This window comes from Cricetulus griseus, chromosome 7 (assembly GCF_003668045.3).
Source record: "Cricetulus griseus strain 17A/GY chromosome 7, alternate assembly CriGri-PICRH-1.0, whole genome shotgun sequence".
NCBI lineage: Eukaryota > Metazoa > Chordata > Mammalia > Rodentia > Cricetidae > Cricetulus > Cricetulus griseus.
In genome coordinates, this window is record NC_048600.1 from 2,016,968 (window position 1) to 2,036,959 (window position 19,992).

Below are 19,992 nucleotides of genomic sequence, written 5' to 3' on the forward strand. Positions count from 1 at the left end.
TGCTAGAGAAATATTAATTATCTGTTGGGAAGCAACATGAGGGGGCTTCCTATTTCTATGGAACAATTTGGCTCCTGGAGGAGGGACATAAGGCTTTTACATTAGGGTGACACACATGCACAGCTACACAGGTGCATGAGTGTACACATGCACAGGTACGTATGTACGTACACACACACACACACACACACACACACACACACACACACACACGGACTGCTGTCTTTCTATCAGCTGTCATCTTTGTTCCAGGTTTTTTTAAGTAGACTAAAGCCACCTGTGCCTCTAAATCCAAGAAGAACCCCCCTGTGATGTATGTGTTTGTGGCCACAGGTTATAAATGTCATTTTGGTTAATTGCTTCCATTTCTTCCTTCCACCAAACGCTTTGCCACAGTTCCATCCTGGGGTGGCCTCACTCATTAGCAGCAAACAGCCTGACAAAAATGGAGAGGCCGGGAATCTGGAAAACAAAAAGCTCAATAAACTAACAAAATACAGAGTTTCTGAATTGTGCAGGGAGCAGAGCCCAAGACCTACAGACAACTGCACCATGCTCTCAAGCTGTGCCTTCAAAGGGCCTCTCACAGGGTCACATGCAAAATCCTCAGCCCACATCTCTGTTGGAAGTGCACAAGCTGGCTCATTACTCAGAGCCAAGATAAAGAAGAAATCTTTATGAGTACCGTAAGTATGAGTCATAAAAAATAGGAAACACATGTAGAGCATATGCACAGTCACGGTACCGAGCCAGGAAAAGCGATTGGGAAGCATATATAAGAACACGTGGCAGAACTGGACTTGAAATTACCCTTGTGTGTTGCTCCAACAACGCGCCTAAGCAGCTCACGGCAAGTCATGGGTTCCTTTATCACTCTGGTCTCTAGCAAACACAAGTCTTCCCGAATAAGAAAACAAGTTGGGCTTCTAAAGATACAAATATGAGGAAAGCTGAATCAATAAAATGTAAATTAGAGCAGGCTTTGAAAGATTTTATGATTTGGGAAATCTGAACAGCTTCCAATTAAAACACTGAGAATTAGATCTTTAACAGCACTAAAAAAAAGAACAAGATTCTTTCAGAAAAAATACTGGTTCACAATGGTGCTCTTACTGTTTCATTTAGAGTCTCTCTATCCTAACATGAATCCATTGTGGGGAGGATATTGGACTCCAAAACCGTGAAAGCAGGAAATGAAAACCAACAGCCACACGTGCACTAACAACAGACAAAAAGCAGGAAGGGGCCAGCTCTGGAGCCCTCTGCAGGATGCTGACCCCACAGGTTCACGTGATGGAACATTTGGGGTCCAGCTGGCGGTGCTGTTTGGGGAGTTGCGAACCTATGGGAGGTGGGGCCTAGCTGCAGGGATAGGCCTTGAAGTTGCACAATCCAGCCCCACTGCCCCACTGACTGTTGGTTCTCTGCTGCTCAGTCAGCCAAGATGGGAGTAGTCAGCTATAGGCACTAGACACCCAGCCAGAAGCGGCTCCCACTGGGACGGCTTCCCTGGCATGGGGTTGGCCTTCTTTTCATAAGAAATATCAGTCAGGTGTTTTGTCACGCTCAGCAACAAGAGTAACTCTGGCTGTCACGATTGGTCAGCGGTTAGAAGCACTCGATTTGAAAATCCCCAGAACCCACAGTAGGAGAGGACTGACTCCCAAAAGTTGTTCTCTGACCTCTACTCACACCCACACTCATACCATCCTCCCCCGCCCCTTACAGTACTTTATTTTATTTTAAAGGGAAATTAAACTAATAAGGTAAGAGAAGGAGTCCACCCAAAGGCCTCACACAGACACATGTGCACCCTGACAAAACACACCTGCTTTGTCTACACCTTTAGAAACTCCTCTATCTCCCAAGACAAAACCGGTGCTATACAGTAACACTTGAGGCTGAGAGACACAATAGAACAGAGTGTTACAAAGTATTGTTTTGGACTTAATGAGATGTTAAACTTACTATGTCTTCAATAAAGTCACTGCTCTGTTAGAGTTGTCACAGGCAAGAGATCTCAACTTGCACTTCAACAAAACCCAACAACAATGGTAGGCTATAGGCTATTAAAATATCCCCAGGGGCATGGCGAGCTCTGAGGAGCACAATATGTCCTTCCCCGTCTCTACCCTTCATTTCTCAGTCCTCGGCAGTCCCTGTACCTCTTCACTCCCCTCTCTTAAAGCACCTGCGCATAACTTAAGTGACACCCACACTTACCTCAAAGGGTCCTCTCTTAGTAACTATCACTTATACCAGCACACAGCACTGAGTACCTACCCTGTGGCAGGCCCAAGGGTAGGCAGAGGAAACCCATAAAGGATCTGGTGTGTGTACAACATATCAACAAATAGAAATTAGATGTTAATATGCACAGTGGGATTTGGGCTCCAGGCAAGAGGCTGTGCGGTGATCCTGGGTCCTGATGCTGGCTTTGGTATTGGCTTCCACCATATAAACATCTCCTTTAGTTTCTCTCTTCAAAAGGAGCCAAATCTAACCACAAAGGCTCCCTCTCCCTTCCCTTCTTCTTCCCCCCCTTACCCTTCACCTCCAAATAGATAGAAATGCTCTAGATTCAGCTGTAAAACTTTCAGGTTTGGACTGGAAATGCCTTTACTCTAGAGCACTGTTATCAGTGTCATGGTAGAAGGTCGAAACTCAGCCAAGGACTAAGTGCCAAAGGCATTTTGACACAGTTCCATAGAATCCTCTACAGTGAATCCTTACAAAAGGCAGCTTTATTTCAAAAGCCACCTTTTGAGGGACTTCCTAGTGTTCAAGCCTTTCCAACAAGCCTAAGCCATCCATGGAAAGGAGTCCTTGGATTAGCCCAAGGTCTAGCTACAGTGCCCTGGTAAACTGGAAGAAAACTCCAGGGCACACGAGTGCAGTGGAGGTCAGTGCCGCTGGCCTTCCAAACACAGAGTGGGGCTCCTGCTTCTTTAAGACCAGACTCTCATAAATGGCCTGCTTCTGCTGGACACGATGCTCTAAGTAAATAGACTCTTCTGGCCGAAACACAACTTCCTGTAGGGCTCTGGTGGGCAAAGCTTGAAGACACTGCCAAATCTAACTTCTGAGCTGCCTCAGAAAACAAGCTACAAAGTCTGGAGTCCAGAGTAAACAAAGGAAGAGCCACATTCAACAAGGAACAAATTACTATATAGGCAGGGTTATTTTAAGTAGTTACCAAGCAAGAAAACACAATAAAAAAAATGAAGTTATTAGTTATTTAAGAAGACACAGTAGAATAAAACATTCTATTGGAGGAATCAAAATTAATTTAAGTTCAGCAACATTAAGAACTGGCTGGGAGTCCCCACACCATCATGGGGACAGATCATTCTATACGGCCCAACTTCAAAACCAGGCTCAGATCAAATGAGTTACCCAGGGAAGGAGCAGCATGGAGTAAAAAACCATTTACAGCTTTCTATGCAGCTAAGACAAAGACTGACTAGTTTTCTAGCCAATGACTAAACCCCAGAGAGAAAAAGAAGAACGTAGCAGGATTTAGAAATGGGACGTGGAGAGACTGAACAGACTCCAGGGTAAATGATGAGGTGGATGAAATGAGGTTTAATTAGGGAAAATATACAAGAGCAGTAATACAAACAGGAGCATGTGGGGACCCAACTCAAGTCCATTGGCACCATGCAAATCAAGCTAGCATGCCCTGTGGAACGGAGTAACTTAAGACATACAGCAAACTTGCAATGTGAAGACCAACTAACATAATGCAAAAGGGCCCCAAGACCTGGTTCCCATCCTTAGGAAGTCCACTCAGTGGGTGGGTACCCAGGATTAATATACATGATTCAGAAGTAAAGACTATGAGGAGGGCTGGAGAGATGATTCAGTGGTTAAGAGCACTTACTGCTCTTTCGAAAACTTGGGTCCGATTCCTGCACCCACATGGCAGGTCACAGCCACCTGTAACTCCACTTTCAAAGGATCCAACAACCTCATCTGGCTTCCTCAGGCACCTGAACTCATGTGCACATTCCCACGTGCAAACACACACACACACACACACACACACTTTAAATGAATCTAAAAAAATCATATAAGCAGAGCGTTTATGGTGCACGCCTTTAATCCCAGCACTCGGGAGGCAGAGGCAGGCAGATCTCTGTGAGTTCAAGGCCAGCCTGGTCTCCAGAGTGAGTGCCAGGATAGGCTCCAAAGCTACACAGAGAAACCCTGTCTCGGAAAAAAAAAAAAATCACAAAAAGAAAGGCACAGAGCAATGGATTTAGCTGCTGAGTCAAGTCAGAGGCTCTGCCAAGTGTCTTTATATTTTTAAATAGAGAGTGTCTAATTATGTTAACCAGCCTAGCTCTAAACTCCTGGGCTCGAGTGACTCTCCTCTTTCAACCAAGTAGCTGGGTCTACAGGTACATGCAACCAAACATGGGGGAAAGTCTTGAAATACACACTCTGGAGTATCACCAAGGATATATGGGGTTACACAAAACCACACATTGATCCATATGACTATGTCCAAGCCCTTATTTATAATGGCCATTCCAATCTCATCTTCCACTTTTTTTTTTTTTTTTTTTTTTTTTTTTTTTTTGGTTTTTCAAGACAGGGTTTCTCTGTGTAGCTTTGGAGGCTGTCCTGGCACTCACTCTGGAGACCAGGCTGGCCTCAAACTCAGAGATCCGCCTGCCTCTGCCTCCCAAGTGCTGGGATTAAAGGCGTGCGCCACCACTTTTTATCCCCAATCCAACCCCACTATTATACCAATCTTCTATCCCAGGGTTGGCAAGCTATTGCTACAAACAACCGAACAATAACCATTTAAGGCTTCAAAAGCCATACTGGTTCTCTTACTGCATTCAACTCTGGCGTCATATGAAAACAGCCATAGACAATATGTAAACAAATGAGTATGGATGTGTCGTAATAAAACTTTATTTACAAAAACAGACATTAATGGATAAACAAATTGTGGTATGCCCATACAACAGAATGCCACTCAGGAATTAAAAAAAAATAACAGATTCAAAATATATGTGCATCTCAAGTGCATAATGCTAAGTGGAAGAAGTCAGCCACAGAAATCACCCTGTTCATGGTTCCATGTATGTAATTGTCCAGAACAGACAAATCTAGGAAGAAAGTAGGTGAGTAGTTGTCAGCCCGGGCAAGGAAAACACAAAAATGGGGCAGTGACAAGTTTTCTTTGGGGATAATAAAAATGTGGGATTAGATTATAGGGCTCTATCAGGTACTTGCTGTGGCTACATACTTGCCAAAAGCAACTTATGGAAGGAAAGGTTTGCTGTGGCTTACATTGAGGGCATGGTGGGGAAGGCTTGGCAGCAGAACCGTGAAGAGCTGGGTCACATTGCATCCCAGGTCAGGAAGCAGACAGCAATGGAGGTTTGTATCACTCCCATTTTCCAGGACTCCAGCCCCTGAAAGGCATGGTGCCACCCACATTTAGTGAGTCTCCCACTCCCAGCTAGTCTCGATAATCCCTCACAGAAGGGCCTGGAGATTTGTTTTGGTAGTGATACTAGACTGTGTCAAACTGACAGTCATTATTAATAGATCCAACCATTTATTGAAAACCTCTATGAATATGCTAAAGCCATTGACTTGTTAACTTTAAATGGGTGAAACTTATGTATGTAAATGATCTCTCAATAGAGTTATTTAAAAGTAAATAAAGCAACAGGGCAGCATTTGGTCTGAAGAAAACGGTCTACAGCCACACCACACACACACCAAAGATCTTTTTTTTAAAAAGAAAAGATTTTATTTATTTATTATGTATACAACATTCTGCTTCCATGTATATCTGCACACCGGAATAGAACTCTGGACCTCTGGAAGAGAAGTCAGTGCTCTTAACCTCTGAGGCATCTCTCCAGCCCCACACCAAAGATCTTTCTTCCTGTGTGGTTTCCAATCATCCCTCTATGATACAGAAGCCCCTATGCTCTGCCAAGCAACATCTGCTGACTTCTCAGCCTTCCACCAAACACTCTGTTGATGGGGGATGTCCTTCTGTATATATGTTTCTCTTATTGGTTGATGAATAAATCACTGTCTGGCCAATGAGGCAGGGAAGATAGACAGGACTAGGACAAGGAGAATTCTGGAAAAGGTAGGCAGAGAGAGCCCGCCAAGGACAGTCGCCACGTAGTGGAAGAAGGAGTAATAGGTTTAGACCCTTCTCTGATAAGACCATGTGGAAATATTTAGATTAATAGAAATGGGTTAATAATTAAGATGGAGCTAGCCAGTAAGAAGCCCTAGTCATCAGTCAATAGTTTAACAATATAAGTCTTTGTGTGCTTATTTGGGGCTTATGGGGGGGGGGACGACACCTGGAGGGAAAGAAACCGTCAGCAGCACTCTGTCTTCTGGGAATCCTTCTCCCACCTGTATTCCATTCCCTTCATGGGTTTCTGCAAAATCCTGTTAACATCTTGTTTGTCATGTTGGATTAAATTTATTCTTTAATTCTTTAATTCCAAGCAGGTGCTGCAGACATGAAGATGAGTAAGAACCTAGCAGTGTTTACCTAGTAAGTAAGTCAAGAAATAGGTCTGTGCATAAGTAAACAAATGAGTTCTGAGAACATTATTTGTGGAAGACTGAATTTATGAAGCTAGAGGGAAACAATAAAGGCCTGAAGCTGAAGATGGCAGTCCCAGGAGACTGACTAAGGAGGCTGCTTGGCGAGTGGAGAGGAACAGAGAAATCCCAGGGCAACAGTGGAGGAAATGGAGATAAAACTTGGTAACTGACCAGATACAGGGTTTGAAAGGATGGGTAAATCTAAGATGATTCAGATTTTAGATGGCATGGTAACACTGGTGTCACCAGGAAGGGGCCTGGGAAATCAGCCCAAGGTCAGAACAGTTGGCTGAGGAAATCTCTGAAATTCTACTTGAGATAATTTTTTAAATAATTTATTTTTATTTTATTTGCATTGGTGTTTTGCAGGCATGTATGCCTCTGTGAGGTGTCAGACTTGTAGTTACAGGCAGTTGTTAGCTGCCATGTGGGTACTGGGAATTGAACCTGGGTCCTCTGGAAGAGCAGTCAGTGCCATCTCTCCAGCCCCACTTTAGAGATAATTTTTTAAATTAATGTCATTTGATGATTGACAGGCAGGCAAACCAGCCCAAAGCACACAGAGTATCTCTGTCAAGGGTTACCCTGGCCTCCATGTCCTAGGAAGGAAGCCGGGCTTGGGGAACTAAGCAGTCTCTAGGAGCCCAGGCTTGCTGGGGAAGGGCCAGACCTGAGACTTCATTAACTGACACTGCATCTCTGGGACCCAGGAGTTAGAAGTCAGATGAGGAAGCCAAGTCCTAGAGAGACTCCATTCATGTTCCCACTTGAGAGGCCCTCCAAGTTTCAGGAATCAGAGGCAGGAGGTAAACAACTCAAGTCTTTGGGGCAAATAAGCCATCCCCAGGACAGCAGGCAGAGAAAAGCAAAGCCAACAGCTACTCAGTCTGGAGCCCCTGAGAGGCAAAGAAGGGAAACCAAGGACATTGAAGAGCAGACACAAAGGAAGCTAGACCGGTGAGTTAATTGGTAAGCCTGGCCTCCTCTGAAGGCCACTTAAGGGTCCCTTCCCAGTCCCATCAACCCATGTGCTGGTCAAAGAACACTGTGTGTGACAACCAGAGGGGAACACAGATCAAAAGTCAGGCAACAGGGAGGGCAGAAGGACACCCAGATGTTCACTCAGTCAGGGGTTCAGCAAGGAGAGGTACAGGTGTTGTTTTTTTACTCTTTGCTCTTTGGGGACTCGACACCCCACTCCCAAGTAAACACACGGAGACTTATTCTTACTTATGGATGCCTCGATTTAGCTTGGCTTATTTCTGGCCATCTTTTCTTAAATTATCCTGTCTACCTTTTGCCTGTGGGCTTTTATCTTTCTCTATTCTATATAACTTTCTTTCCTTCTTACTCCATGGCTAGTTGTGTGGCTGGCTGGCCCCTAGCAGCCCCCTCGCCTTCTGCTTTTCTCACTCCTAGCTCTTCTCTTAAGCCTAGATTTCTCCTCTTATTTATTCTCCCTGCCTGGCATCCCTGCCTGTCCTTTCTCCTGCCTAGCTATTGGCCATTCAGCTCTTTATTAGACCATTAGGTGTTTTAGGCAGGCAAAGCAACACAGCTTTAGAGAGTTAAACAAATGCAGCATGTACAAGGGCAGCACATCTTTGCATCATTAAACAAATGTCCCACAATATAAGCAAATGTAACACTTCTCAAACTAATATTCCACAACAGAGAGGGAATCGGAGGAACAAGACATTGCCTAGAGGCAACAGGGCCAAGTTCACATAGGCCTCTTCAAAGTGGGGGACGAAAAAGTAAAATAAGTATCTCTAATTTATACAGAAATATTTCAAAACCACAGTTGAGGGAAGGATGGAAGGTAATATAATAAACACTGCTGCGGAATTTGAGTCTTCAAATAAAAACATTAGTAGTAAATTTTCCTTTATTCTCAAACAAAATGTCAAGATAGCAGATAAGGTGTGTAACTGGATGCCGGGCAGGTACACACTGGGCATCTGCCCATCTGGCACAGCTGGGGGCTCAGGCTGATTGACAGGTCTGCTCCTTGAATGATTCTATGGCTTTTATATGCTATTAAAAATGCTAACAGGGAAGATAAATCACATTTTGAAATGTGGAGGGCACTCGTGTAGAAACATGTTCTAACAAGAGTCCATGAAATTTTAAGAGTCAAGAGCATTGATCATGATAGCAACAGCACAGATCAAAGATGTGACGCTAATCTCCAGGAAGATAAACACCACACTGGTTGGGAAATACTGTTGCTGGACAGATTTAAAAGGGGTCAAGGATAGTCTCTCTTCCCTCCTGAGGAGGACAAAGGAGGCGGTAGGAAGTCGATTGATTTTTCTTCCAACCTACCAGCTTCCAGGCAGTGTAGAACACAACCCAGCATTACCTCACACTAAGCGGCAGAGTATCTGGCTCATTCCCTTACTAGGGCATGGTCTAATCTGAGCTCTGGTAGGTAATTTTACATCATGTAGATAGTCCTGCTGGAAATAACAGGGGTTAGGGTTAGGGTTTAAACTACGTAGCCAGCCCAAGTCCTGGTAGGAATTGTAACTTCTCTGCTCAGTGTGTACCTCTGAATTTTGAATTCAGATTTCCAAAATTGGTTTTGGATGCTCTTAGTTGAGAGTTAGCTGTAGTTTCAGATTATACATCTTGCCCCAACTTGTTAGAAACCATCCCTGAAAAGATCAGGCAGTTCCAGCTCTGTCTGTCAAGACATCACTGCCTTGCTGTCTCCCATTCTGTTCCTCTTCCTAGGCCTGGACTGTCACTATCATACGGCCCAGCAGCCACCATCTTTGAAACTACACTGGGTGCCATCAAGAAAAGGGGGGACACTTCTTCAATCATGTGACTGTCCTATCCAGTTAGGTTCTCTGGTCCTACAGATCAGATCAGCTCCCTTAGAAGGAAAGGAAGTCATTTCTGCTGGAACATAGGACTGGAGGTGGGGGACTAACAGAGGGGACTAACAGAGAGAGCGATTTGGGGAAATTTAATAACCCTGCTATAGGTTTCTGATATAGTGATGAGTTTAGAAACAGCCCTCCCTGCTACACTGGAGTGACTTCCCCGATTATCTTCACCTAAAAGCAGGCAGTGCGTTCGTATGGATGAAGCTTGTTTAGAAATTGAATGTCAAGGCCAGCGAGACAGCTCAGTGGGTAAAAAGACGGTGACAGCCAGGGCTGTCAGCCTGAGTTAGACCCCAGAATCCACATGGTGGAAAGAGAGAACTGACTTCCACAAATTGTCCTCTGACCTCTCCACACACTCAATGTGGTATACACAGGAGTTTACACACATCCCCCAGAGTATCAACCAATCAATAAATTGATGTCATTCTTTTAAAAAGAAAAGATGTGGGAAGATAGCTGAGCATCAGGAAGCATGCCTAGCATTTAGGAGGCCCCCCACTGAAACCAAATGCATACAGTATTTTTTTAAAAAAAGAAAGAAACCAAGTTTCATCAGTGTCTATGTAGGCTTCATAGACGATGCCATGAATGCAAATAACCCCTCAGAGTTGAGGGCTTGTTTCCTTCTATATATTCGTAGGAATCATACAGGGAAGACATTCGTGATTAACCACAGAACAAACACATTCCCCTCAGGGAAGAAATGCTGCTAGTTTAAGTGATGTTCTGCCCTCTTGAGTTTTCTCAACATCTAGTCTTGAACTGGCATATCTGTTCTTTTTTGAGATGGGTCTAGGCAAGACACAGTACCCTTCCCTCCCTCTCCAAGTATTGCTGTGGCTGACTTTTAAATGGTAAGGGAGAAAAGTAAAAAAGGTTGTTCATGCAGCTGGAAAGATAGCTCAGAGGTTAAGAGCACTGTCTGTTCTTCCAGAGGTCCTGAGTTCAATTCCCAGCAAACCACAGGGTGGCTCACAACCATCTTTAATGAGATCTGATGCCTTCTTCTGGCATGCAGGCATGTATGCAGATAAATCACTGTATACATACTAGATAAATAAAAAAAGTTGTTTGTGTGTTAATATCACAGCAACAGAAGGAAAGATTAGATACTGACAGACAGATGAATAAGGAGGTCAAGACATTCCAGCAACAGATGGTTACACGGAGCTATACAAAAGATGTGAAATCAGAGAGGGTCTTACTTCACTGTGGGTGGGAGTCTCTTAAGTTGCCAGCTCCCCTGACACAGCTAAAAACAGATGTAGTTAGGAGACACACCAGTTCTCAGGTGGCATCCAGTGATGTTAGTGAAAGCCACAGAACATAAGACAAAAGCCCTTAGCAGGCGTGTTCCGTGTGAGCCCAGCAATAGCTCCTGAGGTTGAGCCCTGTGTTTTATAACTGCTAGTATTTGCTATGCTAACCCCAAAGCACACAAAAGAAGAGGTCCTGCCATAGGGAGACCAACTGCCACACTACTGTGAAGCCATGAGAGAAACAGTAATGACAATATAATATATTAATATAATATAATAATCAGAATATAATAACAATAACCTAAGAACAGGAGCCTCCTGTGGCACGCTTGTGCAGCTCCCTGGGAGAGCCACCTGCTCTGATTGCCTGGCAGAGCTCACTTGGTCTGGGATAAAAGTGAGAGCTTATGAGAGACCATCTCAGAGTGAGTAGAGAGCTAGAAGACGGCCAGACAAAGCTCAGAGGCAGCAAGCTCCCTCACCCACTGGTTGCATGACCTCCAGATGTCCCCTTTCACTAAAACAGCCAGCCAAGCCTCCCTTTCAGGCTGCCTAGGGTTACCTGAGTGTCTGTGTGTGCCTGGCAAGGGCATTCCCTGTGGCCAGTACCATCAGAGCTGCTGCTACCATTGTCTGGGAATAAGGAAGCTGTTCAAAGGCCAGCAACACATTTTTGGGTCTTCTTTCCCTTTCTCCTGCCCCCAGCAGAGCCCCGTGTGTGAACACAACCTCAATCACAGCAAGCTCAGGACCCACACAGCCAGCAAACTCCGCTCTACTCACTTTGTCTGCTTACAAAGTTGATGTGTCTGCTGTTGGGAGCTCCCCCCAAACACTCTTTTGGAATGAGGCTGATAAGCAAATATGTCAGACTAGGTGGACTTTCTGACAGGTGGAGATTTTAAACCTGGTCCCTTGCCCACAGCATCGAAGCCTCCTGATCCTCACTTCAGCCCAGCAGTCAGGCACTGGCACACACCCACTGACAGTCAATTGTTTGTGGGCTGAGTCCTGGGAAGAATGCATGAAGCCCTGGGCTCCAACCCCAGAACCACATGGAACACGGTAGTACATACATGTAATCACAACACTCTAGGCAGTAGGAGTTCAATCCTCACCCCTCCCCCACTCCCCCAAAAAGAACAGTCTCTCCTTCGACATCAGAACAAGTGTAAGTGTGTGTCTGTGTCTCCTCCTCACGTGCAGTGGCACAGGCCAACCCTAATAGAAACAATGAGGTAGGTGGGAAAAGACACACCACCAAGAAACAGACCACAAAAAAAAAAAAAAAAGGATAGGAAACAAACCGTCACCATCCCAGCCTCTAACGAAAGCATGTTTCTGTAGCCATCCTGAGAGTGCTATGACTCTCTCACAGTCAGGAACTGCTCTGAGGCAGGGAACTCCTGGCTTCACAGAGGGGAAAGGGGGTACTTCACTTCAGTCAACAGGCACTAGCCAGCAAGATGGCTCAGGGGGTAAAAACACTTGAAGACCTGAGTTTGAATCCTTGTGAAGACGGAAGACGGGAACTGACTCTACACTTCTCCTTTGGCTTCCTGTGGCTCACTGAAGGCAGGGGCAAGATGCTACTACAACTCTCCACCACCTCAGCCCAGCCACATATACATGATGATGATAATATTTTAAATCAAAGCAAAGAAAGTGGTAACACCTGCTCAATGAGTAAATAATCTATCTCAGGGTCTCTGGCCTCCCCTCCCCTCTGTACTCAGAGGTCTTTGGTCAGTTTCCTGTCTACTTCTTTCCAGGATGCTATTTCCCAAAGCCTGTGATTACATAGGAGAGGCATGGTCCCAGATGAAAAATAAAATAAAATAAAATAAAATAAAAAAACCTAATTGTAGATCTAGCTTCCCCAGTCTCGTGGCAGCAGAGAGCCAGTAAGAGAGCAATGCCATGGGGACAGGACATCCCTACAGGCTGTAGTGGGCATAAAACAAGAGCTGTTATACCTCAAACCCTGTCAGCCTGCTGTTGACCACTTCCAGGTGCAGAGACTCTTGTCGCTGCCTCTTCTGAGGAGAACAGGAAACCTGGCCTCAGATGAAGCTTAGTAATCGCATCCAGGAAGTAGGGGCTTGGTCAAATGTTAGAGAAGGGGTGGTGGGGGTATCATAGTCCCTGCGCTGGTCCTGCAATCCTAATAAGCTGAGAGCAAATAGCGTTAGCTTCATAATTCCCTCATGTTCAAGAGTGACATCAGGGATGACAGCCAGATTGGCTCAGAGGGGAGAACTACCATAGACAAGATTCACTCAGATGGGTATGGGGGCAGGGTGGCAATTCTTTAACTAGTTTGTAAGCAGAAGCATTCCTTTTTTTGTTTGTTTGTTTGAGAAATACTTGACAAATATTTGGTGTAGACTTATGAAGTTTACCTACCTCTGGTCCTTCCTACACAGACCATCTAAACAGGGCTGCCATTACAATTCACATAGCCCAAACCATGACATAGCTACAAAAACCAAGCTCTGCAGTGAGAATATCAACAACAACAAAAAGAATGGAGTTTAGGTTGAAAGGTGAAGCAATTAAGATAAAAAAAAAAAAAGAGGGGGGGTGCTTTGGTTGTGTGTATCTCCTGGAGTAGAACTGCTAAGGCATGGACTAGGTAACCTATTTCAAAACCATTCACACAGGCAGGAATGTGTCTCCAGCCATACATGAAGGAGGGAGGAGAGGTTAGCACTTCTCCACCCTACCTTGCCAATCAACAACCTCCTTCCTCCTCTGCCTGGTGCTATCCTCAGTACTCCTGTGTACATGTAAAAGACTCCAAGGTCTACTATATGACAGCTCTACAAAGCTAGATGGAGTGTCCAAAGTCCTAACACCATGTCTGTAAGCAGGCTTGAACTACAGCCACCTAACCCTTAAGGTCTCTGAGGAAGGCAATAACACAGTTTCCCTCAGAGGCCTAGTAGCAGAAACACCTTTAAATATATACACTGACTACACAGACATGGCAGGAGCAGAGCCCTCTCACTGACCTTGCCAGGCCCCTAGCTAGCCACACATCCTCTGCACTGCCATGTCCTGGAAAGTCCCTCCCTGAAGTCTTTTTTCATTTGCCGTGGCAATCTCATCAAATCCATTTCAGAGTCCACAGCAGTACTGCACAATTTAACACCAAGAATTTTCGGTTGTTGACATTCCTGCAACAGCCCGGACTTTCTTTTTCCTTCTCAGTCCCTCTGAGAGAAACATATATAAAATGAGTAATTGCTATGCTGAGGAATTGCTGGAGTCAGCAATGCCTCACAGGGGCTGTATTTCCTCCTCCCACCCGCTTCACTCCCACCACAAACTCTCCCACGTAGGTTGAGAATTAAAGACATATTACTGGGATAAAGAAATCTGACCTGAAAAATGTGTTGCAGCCACAATGGCAAGCCACCAAGAGGATTGACAATAATTTCCAACGGAGCTGGAAAGGGTTAGATGCCCTGACTTTGAAATGAGCCAACACTGCACACTTTCATCAGAGTAAGTCAGTTCTGTTTTTCCTGGTGGAATTCTGCGCCTGCACTACTCCCACAGACCTCAAAAAGTAAGGAGTCAGTTCTGTTTTTCCTGGTGGAGGCTCTGTGCCTGTGCTACTCTCACAGACCCCAAAAGGCAAGGAGATGACTGAAGCACTCAAATACCTGTGGAAACTCACTTTTCTGACCAAGAGAAAGCTGAAAGAAAAATTCCATTTCCCAGTCATCTTCCTCAACTCCAGCATCATTAGGAATTAGTGTGGATGTTTTTTCCCTAGAGAGATAATCCTTGCCTGATAACACTAGAAAACAGAAAGAATGATAACAGTGTGTTATTTTTGTGGGAAAAATCCATCCTCTTAAAAGTTACTCATCCAGTGCTGGAGAAATGGCTCAGAGGTTAAGAGCACTGGTTGCTCTTCCAGAGGTCCTGAGTTCAATTCCCAGCAACCACATGGTGGCTCACAACCATCCGTTATGAGATCTGGTGCCCTCTTCTGGTGTGCAGATAGACATGGAAGCAAAATGTTGTATATATGATAAATAAATAAAATCTTTTTTTAAAAAAAGTTACTCATCCACATTCTAAGCTATCACTGAGTCACAGGTCATTCACCTGTGAAACTCATGTCCTCACACCTCTATCCTGACCTGCAAAATGAACACAACAAAGGGACCCCAAGCCAGTGTAGCACCATCTTCCACAGTGCTCAGCCCAGAGCAAACACCGAATAATCATGAACTTGTTCCACTATCTTCTCCATGACCGCCAAGACCACCATCTTGGAGAAGCTACCTCAACCCTCAGGGTACTGGCCTCTGTTCTAGAGTTTTTCCTGACTCATCTTTCAAGAGCAATATGTTCATAAGTACAGCAAGGCAAGAGGAAAGGAGGGCCACGTGCAGGATGAAGACAGCAGGGAGGGGTGCTTTCATCACAAGGCTTGAGTTCTGATCGCCAGAGCCCAAGATGGAAGCAAAGAATATACTTTCAACACCCACACTCACCTCCCTCTGCTGCTGGCCAGCTCCCTGGTCTGCAGTGCGGAGGTTTAGGACATGAACCTCCTGTGGCAGCCCAACTGTGCCTCTGCTGGCACAGCCAGACAGAACGGTGAAGCTCTCCATCAAGGCCTGGACAGGATGAGAGGCATTGATCGGTGACAGTTCACACTGGGTGCTGGGCTCTGGACCTGTGGACGTGATCACAGACATGAGCTGCTCAGCAAGAGTAGAGACACTTTGGGTGGTAGATTCACTGCTAAATGGGCTGAAGGGCCTTTACAACTAAGTTGTTTTCAGATCTCAAAGGTTAAAACGCTAGACTCATCATCTGAATTCCCAATCTTCTACATTTTTTCTGCATAATTTTGATGTGTATTTGATTTCTAAATTCTCTTTAGGCTCACAGGTCACCAGTGTATCCCTTTGGTGAAGATACCTTCCATTTGACATTTGTGGTTTTATTTCCTCTCTTGGAAGAAAACCTGAGATAGCTGGAATAAATAATATTAAATATCTAAAATTGCACACATTTCCCAAAATAGTCTGATGCCTTTTAAGAGTTTTCCTTTACTAGGGGAAATAAAACTAATTTATGAATAATACAAAACAAACTATGTAAGAAGAGGAATTTGGAACCAGACCTGCAAAGCAAAGTTTGGGGCAAAGGTCAGGAGAACCCTCCCTCAACAGGCACAATATGAGCAGAGCTACAAGTAGGAAAAGTAAGACTCTGATCATATTTGGTTCCTGCATCCTCGTTTTCTGCTCCTCTAGCCAAGCAAATTTCGACTGTAAACCACCCACCCTTCTCCACCTCTATTTCCCAACTGCCCCCCAAATTAAGAAGGCTGTACCTCTCAACCTCTCCAATCTCTCTACAACAAGGTGGTCCTTTTAACCTAGGGAGCCCAACTCTACAGGTGCTCCACATGCAGGCAGATGTTCACCTCCCTGTCTGCAGGCATGCCCTGACCTCTGAGAACTGCTAAGCAAAGCCCGAGCCCCTTCACAGGGCACTCAACCAGGCTTCGCTGGTTCTAGTCTCCTAACTGTCTCGAGTAACACCAACGTGCTTGAAGAGCACCAGATACCGGATGAAGATTCTCAGCTCCGGGTCTGTACATAAGCTTGTCTTAGTCACCCAGACTCTTCAACTCTAACCCCACCCCCAAGCTGAAGGAGGTACTCCTCTGCCCCCCACCCTTTCAATCCCCCATAATTCATTTGCCCATCTGCTCGGCTTCATCTACCACAGTGACTACAGGTGTGTGCCCTTGCAGCAGCCAGTCAACAATACACCCGTTAAGCTCCCTGGTGGCTACAATTATTCATGTTCACCACTAGGGTCTCAGGATCCCCACTCTAGATCCTAGCCTAGAGATATATATTTATACATTCATTCACATTCTCTCCCCCCTCTCTTTCTGTCTTTCTCCCTCCCTCTCTCTCTTCCCTCCACCCCTTGCCTGCAGGAATTAACCTCAAGGAACTAATGAGAAAGAGGTTGCTACAGTGATATGAGCCACAATTCCACTACTTGTTAGCTTCACCCCATATTGATAGACATCTGGGAGAAGGAGGTAAGACACTAAGGGAGCCTAGGAACTGTTACCACCCAAATGCACCATCTTGGTATGTTAGCTGAGGAGGCTTCCCTCTGGTACCTTTTTTGTGGGTTTAAAGTCTGCATCCCCAAAGAAGAAAACAGTCATCTCTGGTCCTACCCCAGGGCTTCCACAGACTGAGAGAAGGGCATGTCAACATACCTGGACAGACACATTTCTCACACTCCATGTCCCATTCAATGTTCCAGAGAAAACCATGTGCAAGCCTTTGTCATTCCTGTCCTCTGCTACCCCTGTTCCCCAAGCCCACTATGTTCTCCCCAAATCATTGTCTCCCATACCCACAATCCCCCTCCCTCCAAACTGGAGCAAATGTTTTCTAGATTTTTGACTTATCACATTCCTGTGAATTTTTTCCCTTTCGCAATAAATTCCTATAATTGCTCTCCTATTTAGTCTGTGTTTATCCCAAAGACTCTTCAGAAGGCAGAGGGAAGGGTCCCTAGGACTCTTCACCCTCACATATACATCACTGGCCACTCTAATGAGGCTCCTGTGAACACAGGGCACCACCAAGCTTCAACCTTTTCTAAGGGGACCCAGATCAAAGTCCTGGGCGCAGTCCGGTGAATTCCTCCTGCCTTCTAAATAACAAACACATTCTTTAGAGCTGCAGACTCAGTCTCAAATGCCATTTGAAATTCTGGACTAGCCACCGCTGTACCCCAATGCTATGTCATAACAGGGACCCCACCTACTGGGCCAAGTCTATTTCAGGACCCACAGAAATTCTCTAGGTTGATAATAGCAATCTGGTCTGAAATTGACCACAAAGTATAAGAAGGCTGGGGGAGAAGGCTCTGTTGGTATAGTGCCTGCCCTGAGGGTCAGACCTGGATCCTGATCCCCAATACCCACATAAAAGCTGCACATGGTAGCAAGTAACCATAGGTGTGGGGGAGGCAAGCCAAGCCAATCCTCGGAACTCACTGGCCAACCCACCCAGCTAATCAGTGAGCTCCAGGCTCAGTGAGAGACTCTGACTCAAAACATAAGGCGGAGAGTGACAAAGGAAGACACCTGGCATCGGCCTCTCACCTCCATGTGCTCAAATGCACATTCACACGAAAATGAAGCCAACAACCCTTAGAGATTGTATGAAATAATGCCTTCAACAGCTCAATGTACCGTCAAACAGATATAGTAAACATAATAACGAAACCAGCCCTATTTATCTGCTGGGCAATGCTAGGTGCTATACAGCACCTGCCTCTAAAACAAAAGGAAGAGGGTTCAGCACAGTTGTGTGTCTATTCTAAGGTCACCTGAGGCCTCAGAAGAGGACCTGCCTCTGGCAGACAGCAGTCTGAGGAGCAAGACGGAGCTGTGCCCACACAGTCTGTGGGAATAAAACAAACAGAAATAAATAAGACCCATCCTAGGCGTAGGCGGTAAAGGATCCTGAGGTTTGTAACTTACTCTGAGACGAGTCCAAAATGAAGATGTCTTGATGGACATAATGCAACTATTGCAGAATGCTAATTGTGGAATCTGGCTGTGCAGCAAACACAGTTTCAACATATTTTATGTTGAAATGTTTCATTTCTTAAAAAGGTCGAGAGGGAGGGGATGCTTATTAAAAAAAAAAAAAAAAAAACCAACTGTAAGGCAGGACCACCTCCAGAAACCACAGACTGGGTGAGAGAACAAAAGCCATTTCCTCTGACCCAGTGACTTTCCTCCTGGAATTCACCATAGAGAAATAGTTGGGTCAGTGTGCAAAAGAGTACAGCATGTACCAGGGGCTAAACCAAAACCCAGAGAGAAGATGAAAAGAAAACAAAGATTTCAAAACCATACATGTGGTTGTGTCCTTTCCAAAAGGATTTATGAATTCTCACTCTCCAGGTGAAGCTCCAAACCACCCCAAGGCTTACAAAGCCTGCCCAGACCTGGCCCTGTCTTATAGCCCAGCCTCATCCCCACCAGTTGCTTGCTATGTTTTAGCCATTCTGGTTCAGGAACAGGCCTACTAGCAGCCTCCCAACATCAGCTGTTCTTTCTCAAACTGTGAGGCACATGGTCATCCCAGATGAAGCCTACCTTGTCCCAGCCACATTTGCAGCTATTCATGGCCATGTGACCAAGTTCTGAGAGGTAACCAATGGCTGCACACATAGCTTCCTACAAGAGGAAGAAGACGTGTCCTCTGTCTCTTCCCCCTTCCTGCTGACTGGAATGCAGATACGATATATGGGGTTAGAGGTCCCCCTCAGCCTGCCCCAGATGGGGGTGTCCTTCTGTATGCCGTGAATATATGTTTCTCTTATTGGTTGACAAATAAAGCTGCTTCCGCCAATGGACTCCTGTACTAGGATGTAGCCAGGCAGGAAGTATAGGGGGCGCTAACAGACTAGGAGAATTGTAGAAAGAAGAACACAGAGAGTGAGGCTAGAGAGATGCCATGTAGCTACGGGGAAGACAGGATGCCAGACATTCTCTGGTAAGCCAAGACCACATCGAGATACACAGATTAATAGAAATGGGTTAGTAATTAAGAGAGAGCTAGCCAATAAGAAACCTGAGCCATCGGCCAAACAGTTTATAATTAATATAAGCCTCTGTGTGTTTATTTGGGACTGAAGGGCAGCAGGACTGGGCTGGGCAGAAACTTCCATCAACATGCCCCACACTGCAGCACCTGGCCACATTCAGAGCAGACTCCACTCTAGGGGCCCCATCACACGTGTCTCGGGGGCGCACAGTGAAGGTTTCTTTTCTAGTCACCCTGACTGGGATGCAACACCTCCAGCCCCCAGGCAAACACACTCGGAAGCTCTGTGGTGCACTGTGAGCTGCGGAGCGCCTTCACAGCCAGAGGTTTCATTTGTGGCCACAGCTGGAAACCCACAGCCCTTCTCTTCCTATACGACCTTGTCCCTGTAATCAAAGGCCACTGAGCAGGAGCAAAGGCTCCTTCATCACCTGGAGAGGCGACATGGACACAGATTGCTGTTCTCTACATTCATAAATATATGTACTCTACATTCATAAATATATGTACTATTTAAAAGAAAAAAAAAAAACTAAAAGCAGAAAAGGTCCTGGGACTTGTCTTGGTAGAATGGGTAGAATGCTTGCCTAGAACATAAGA

At 45.4% G+C, this 19,992-nt stretch overlaps 1 protein-coding gene across 1 annotated transcript in view; it reads right to left on the reverse strand.

Annotated features, from left to right (window-relative positions):
- Positions 1-19,992, reverse strand: part of Tgfbr3 (transforming growth factor beta receptor 3) — a 180,519-nt gene that overhangs the window by 94,168 nt on the left and 66,359 nt on the right. Inside the window, exon 3 of the mRNA XM_027425899.2 lies at positions 15,277-15,461. Within this exon, the coding sequence (XP_027281700.1) occupies positions 15,277-15,461 (185 nt within the window). The remainder of the gene's footprint in view (positions 1-15,276; positions 15,462-19,992) is intronic.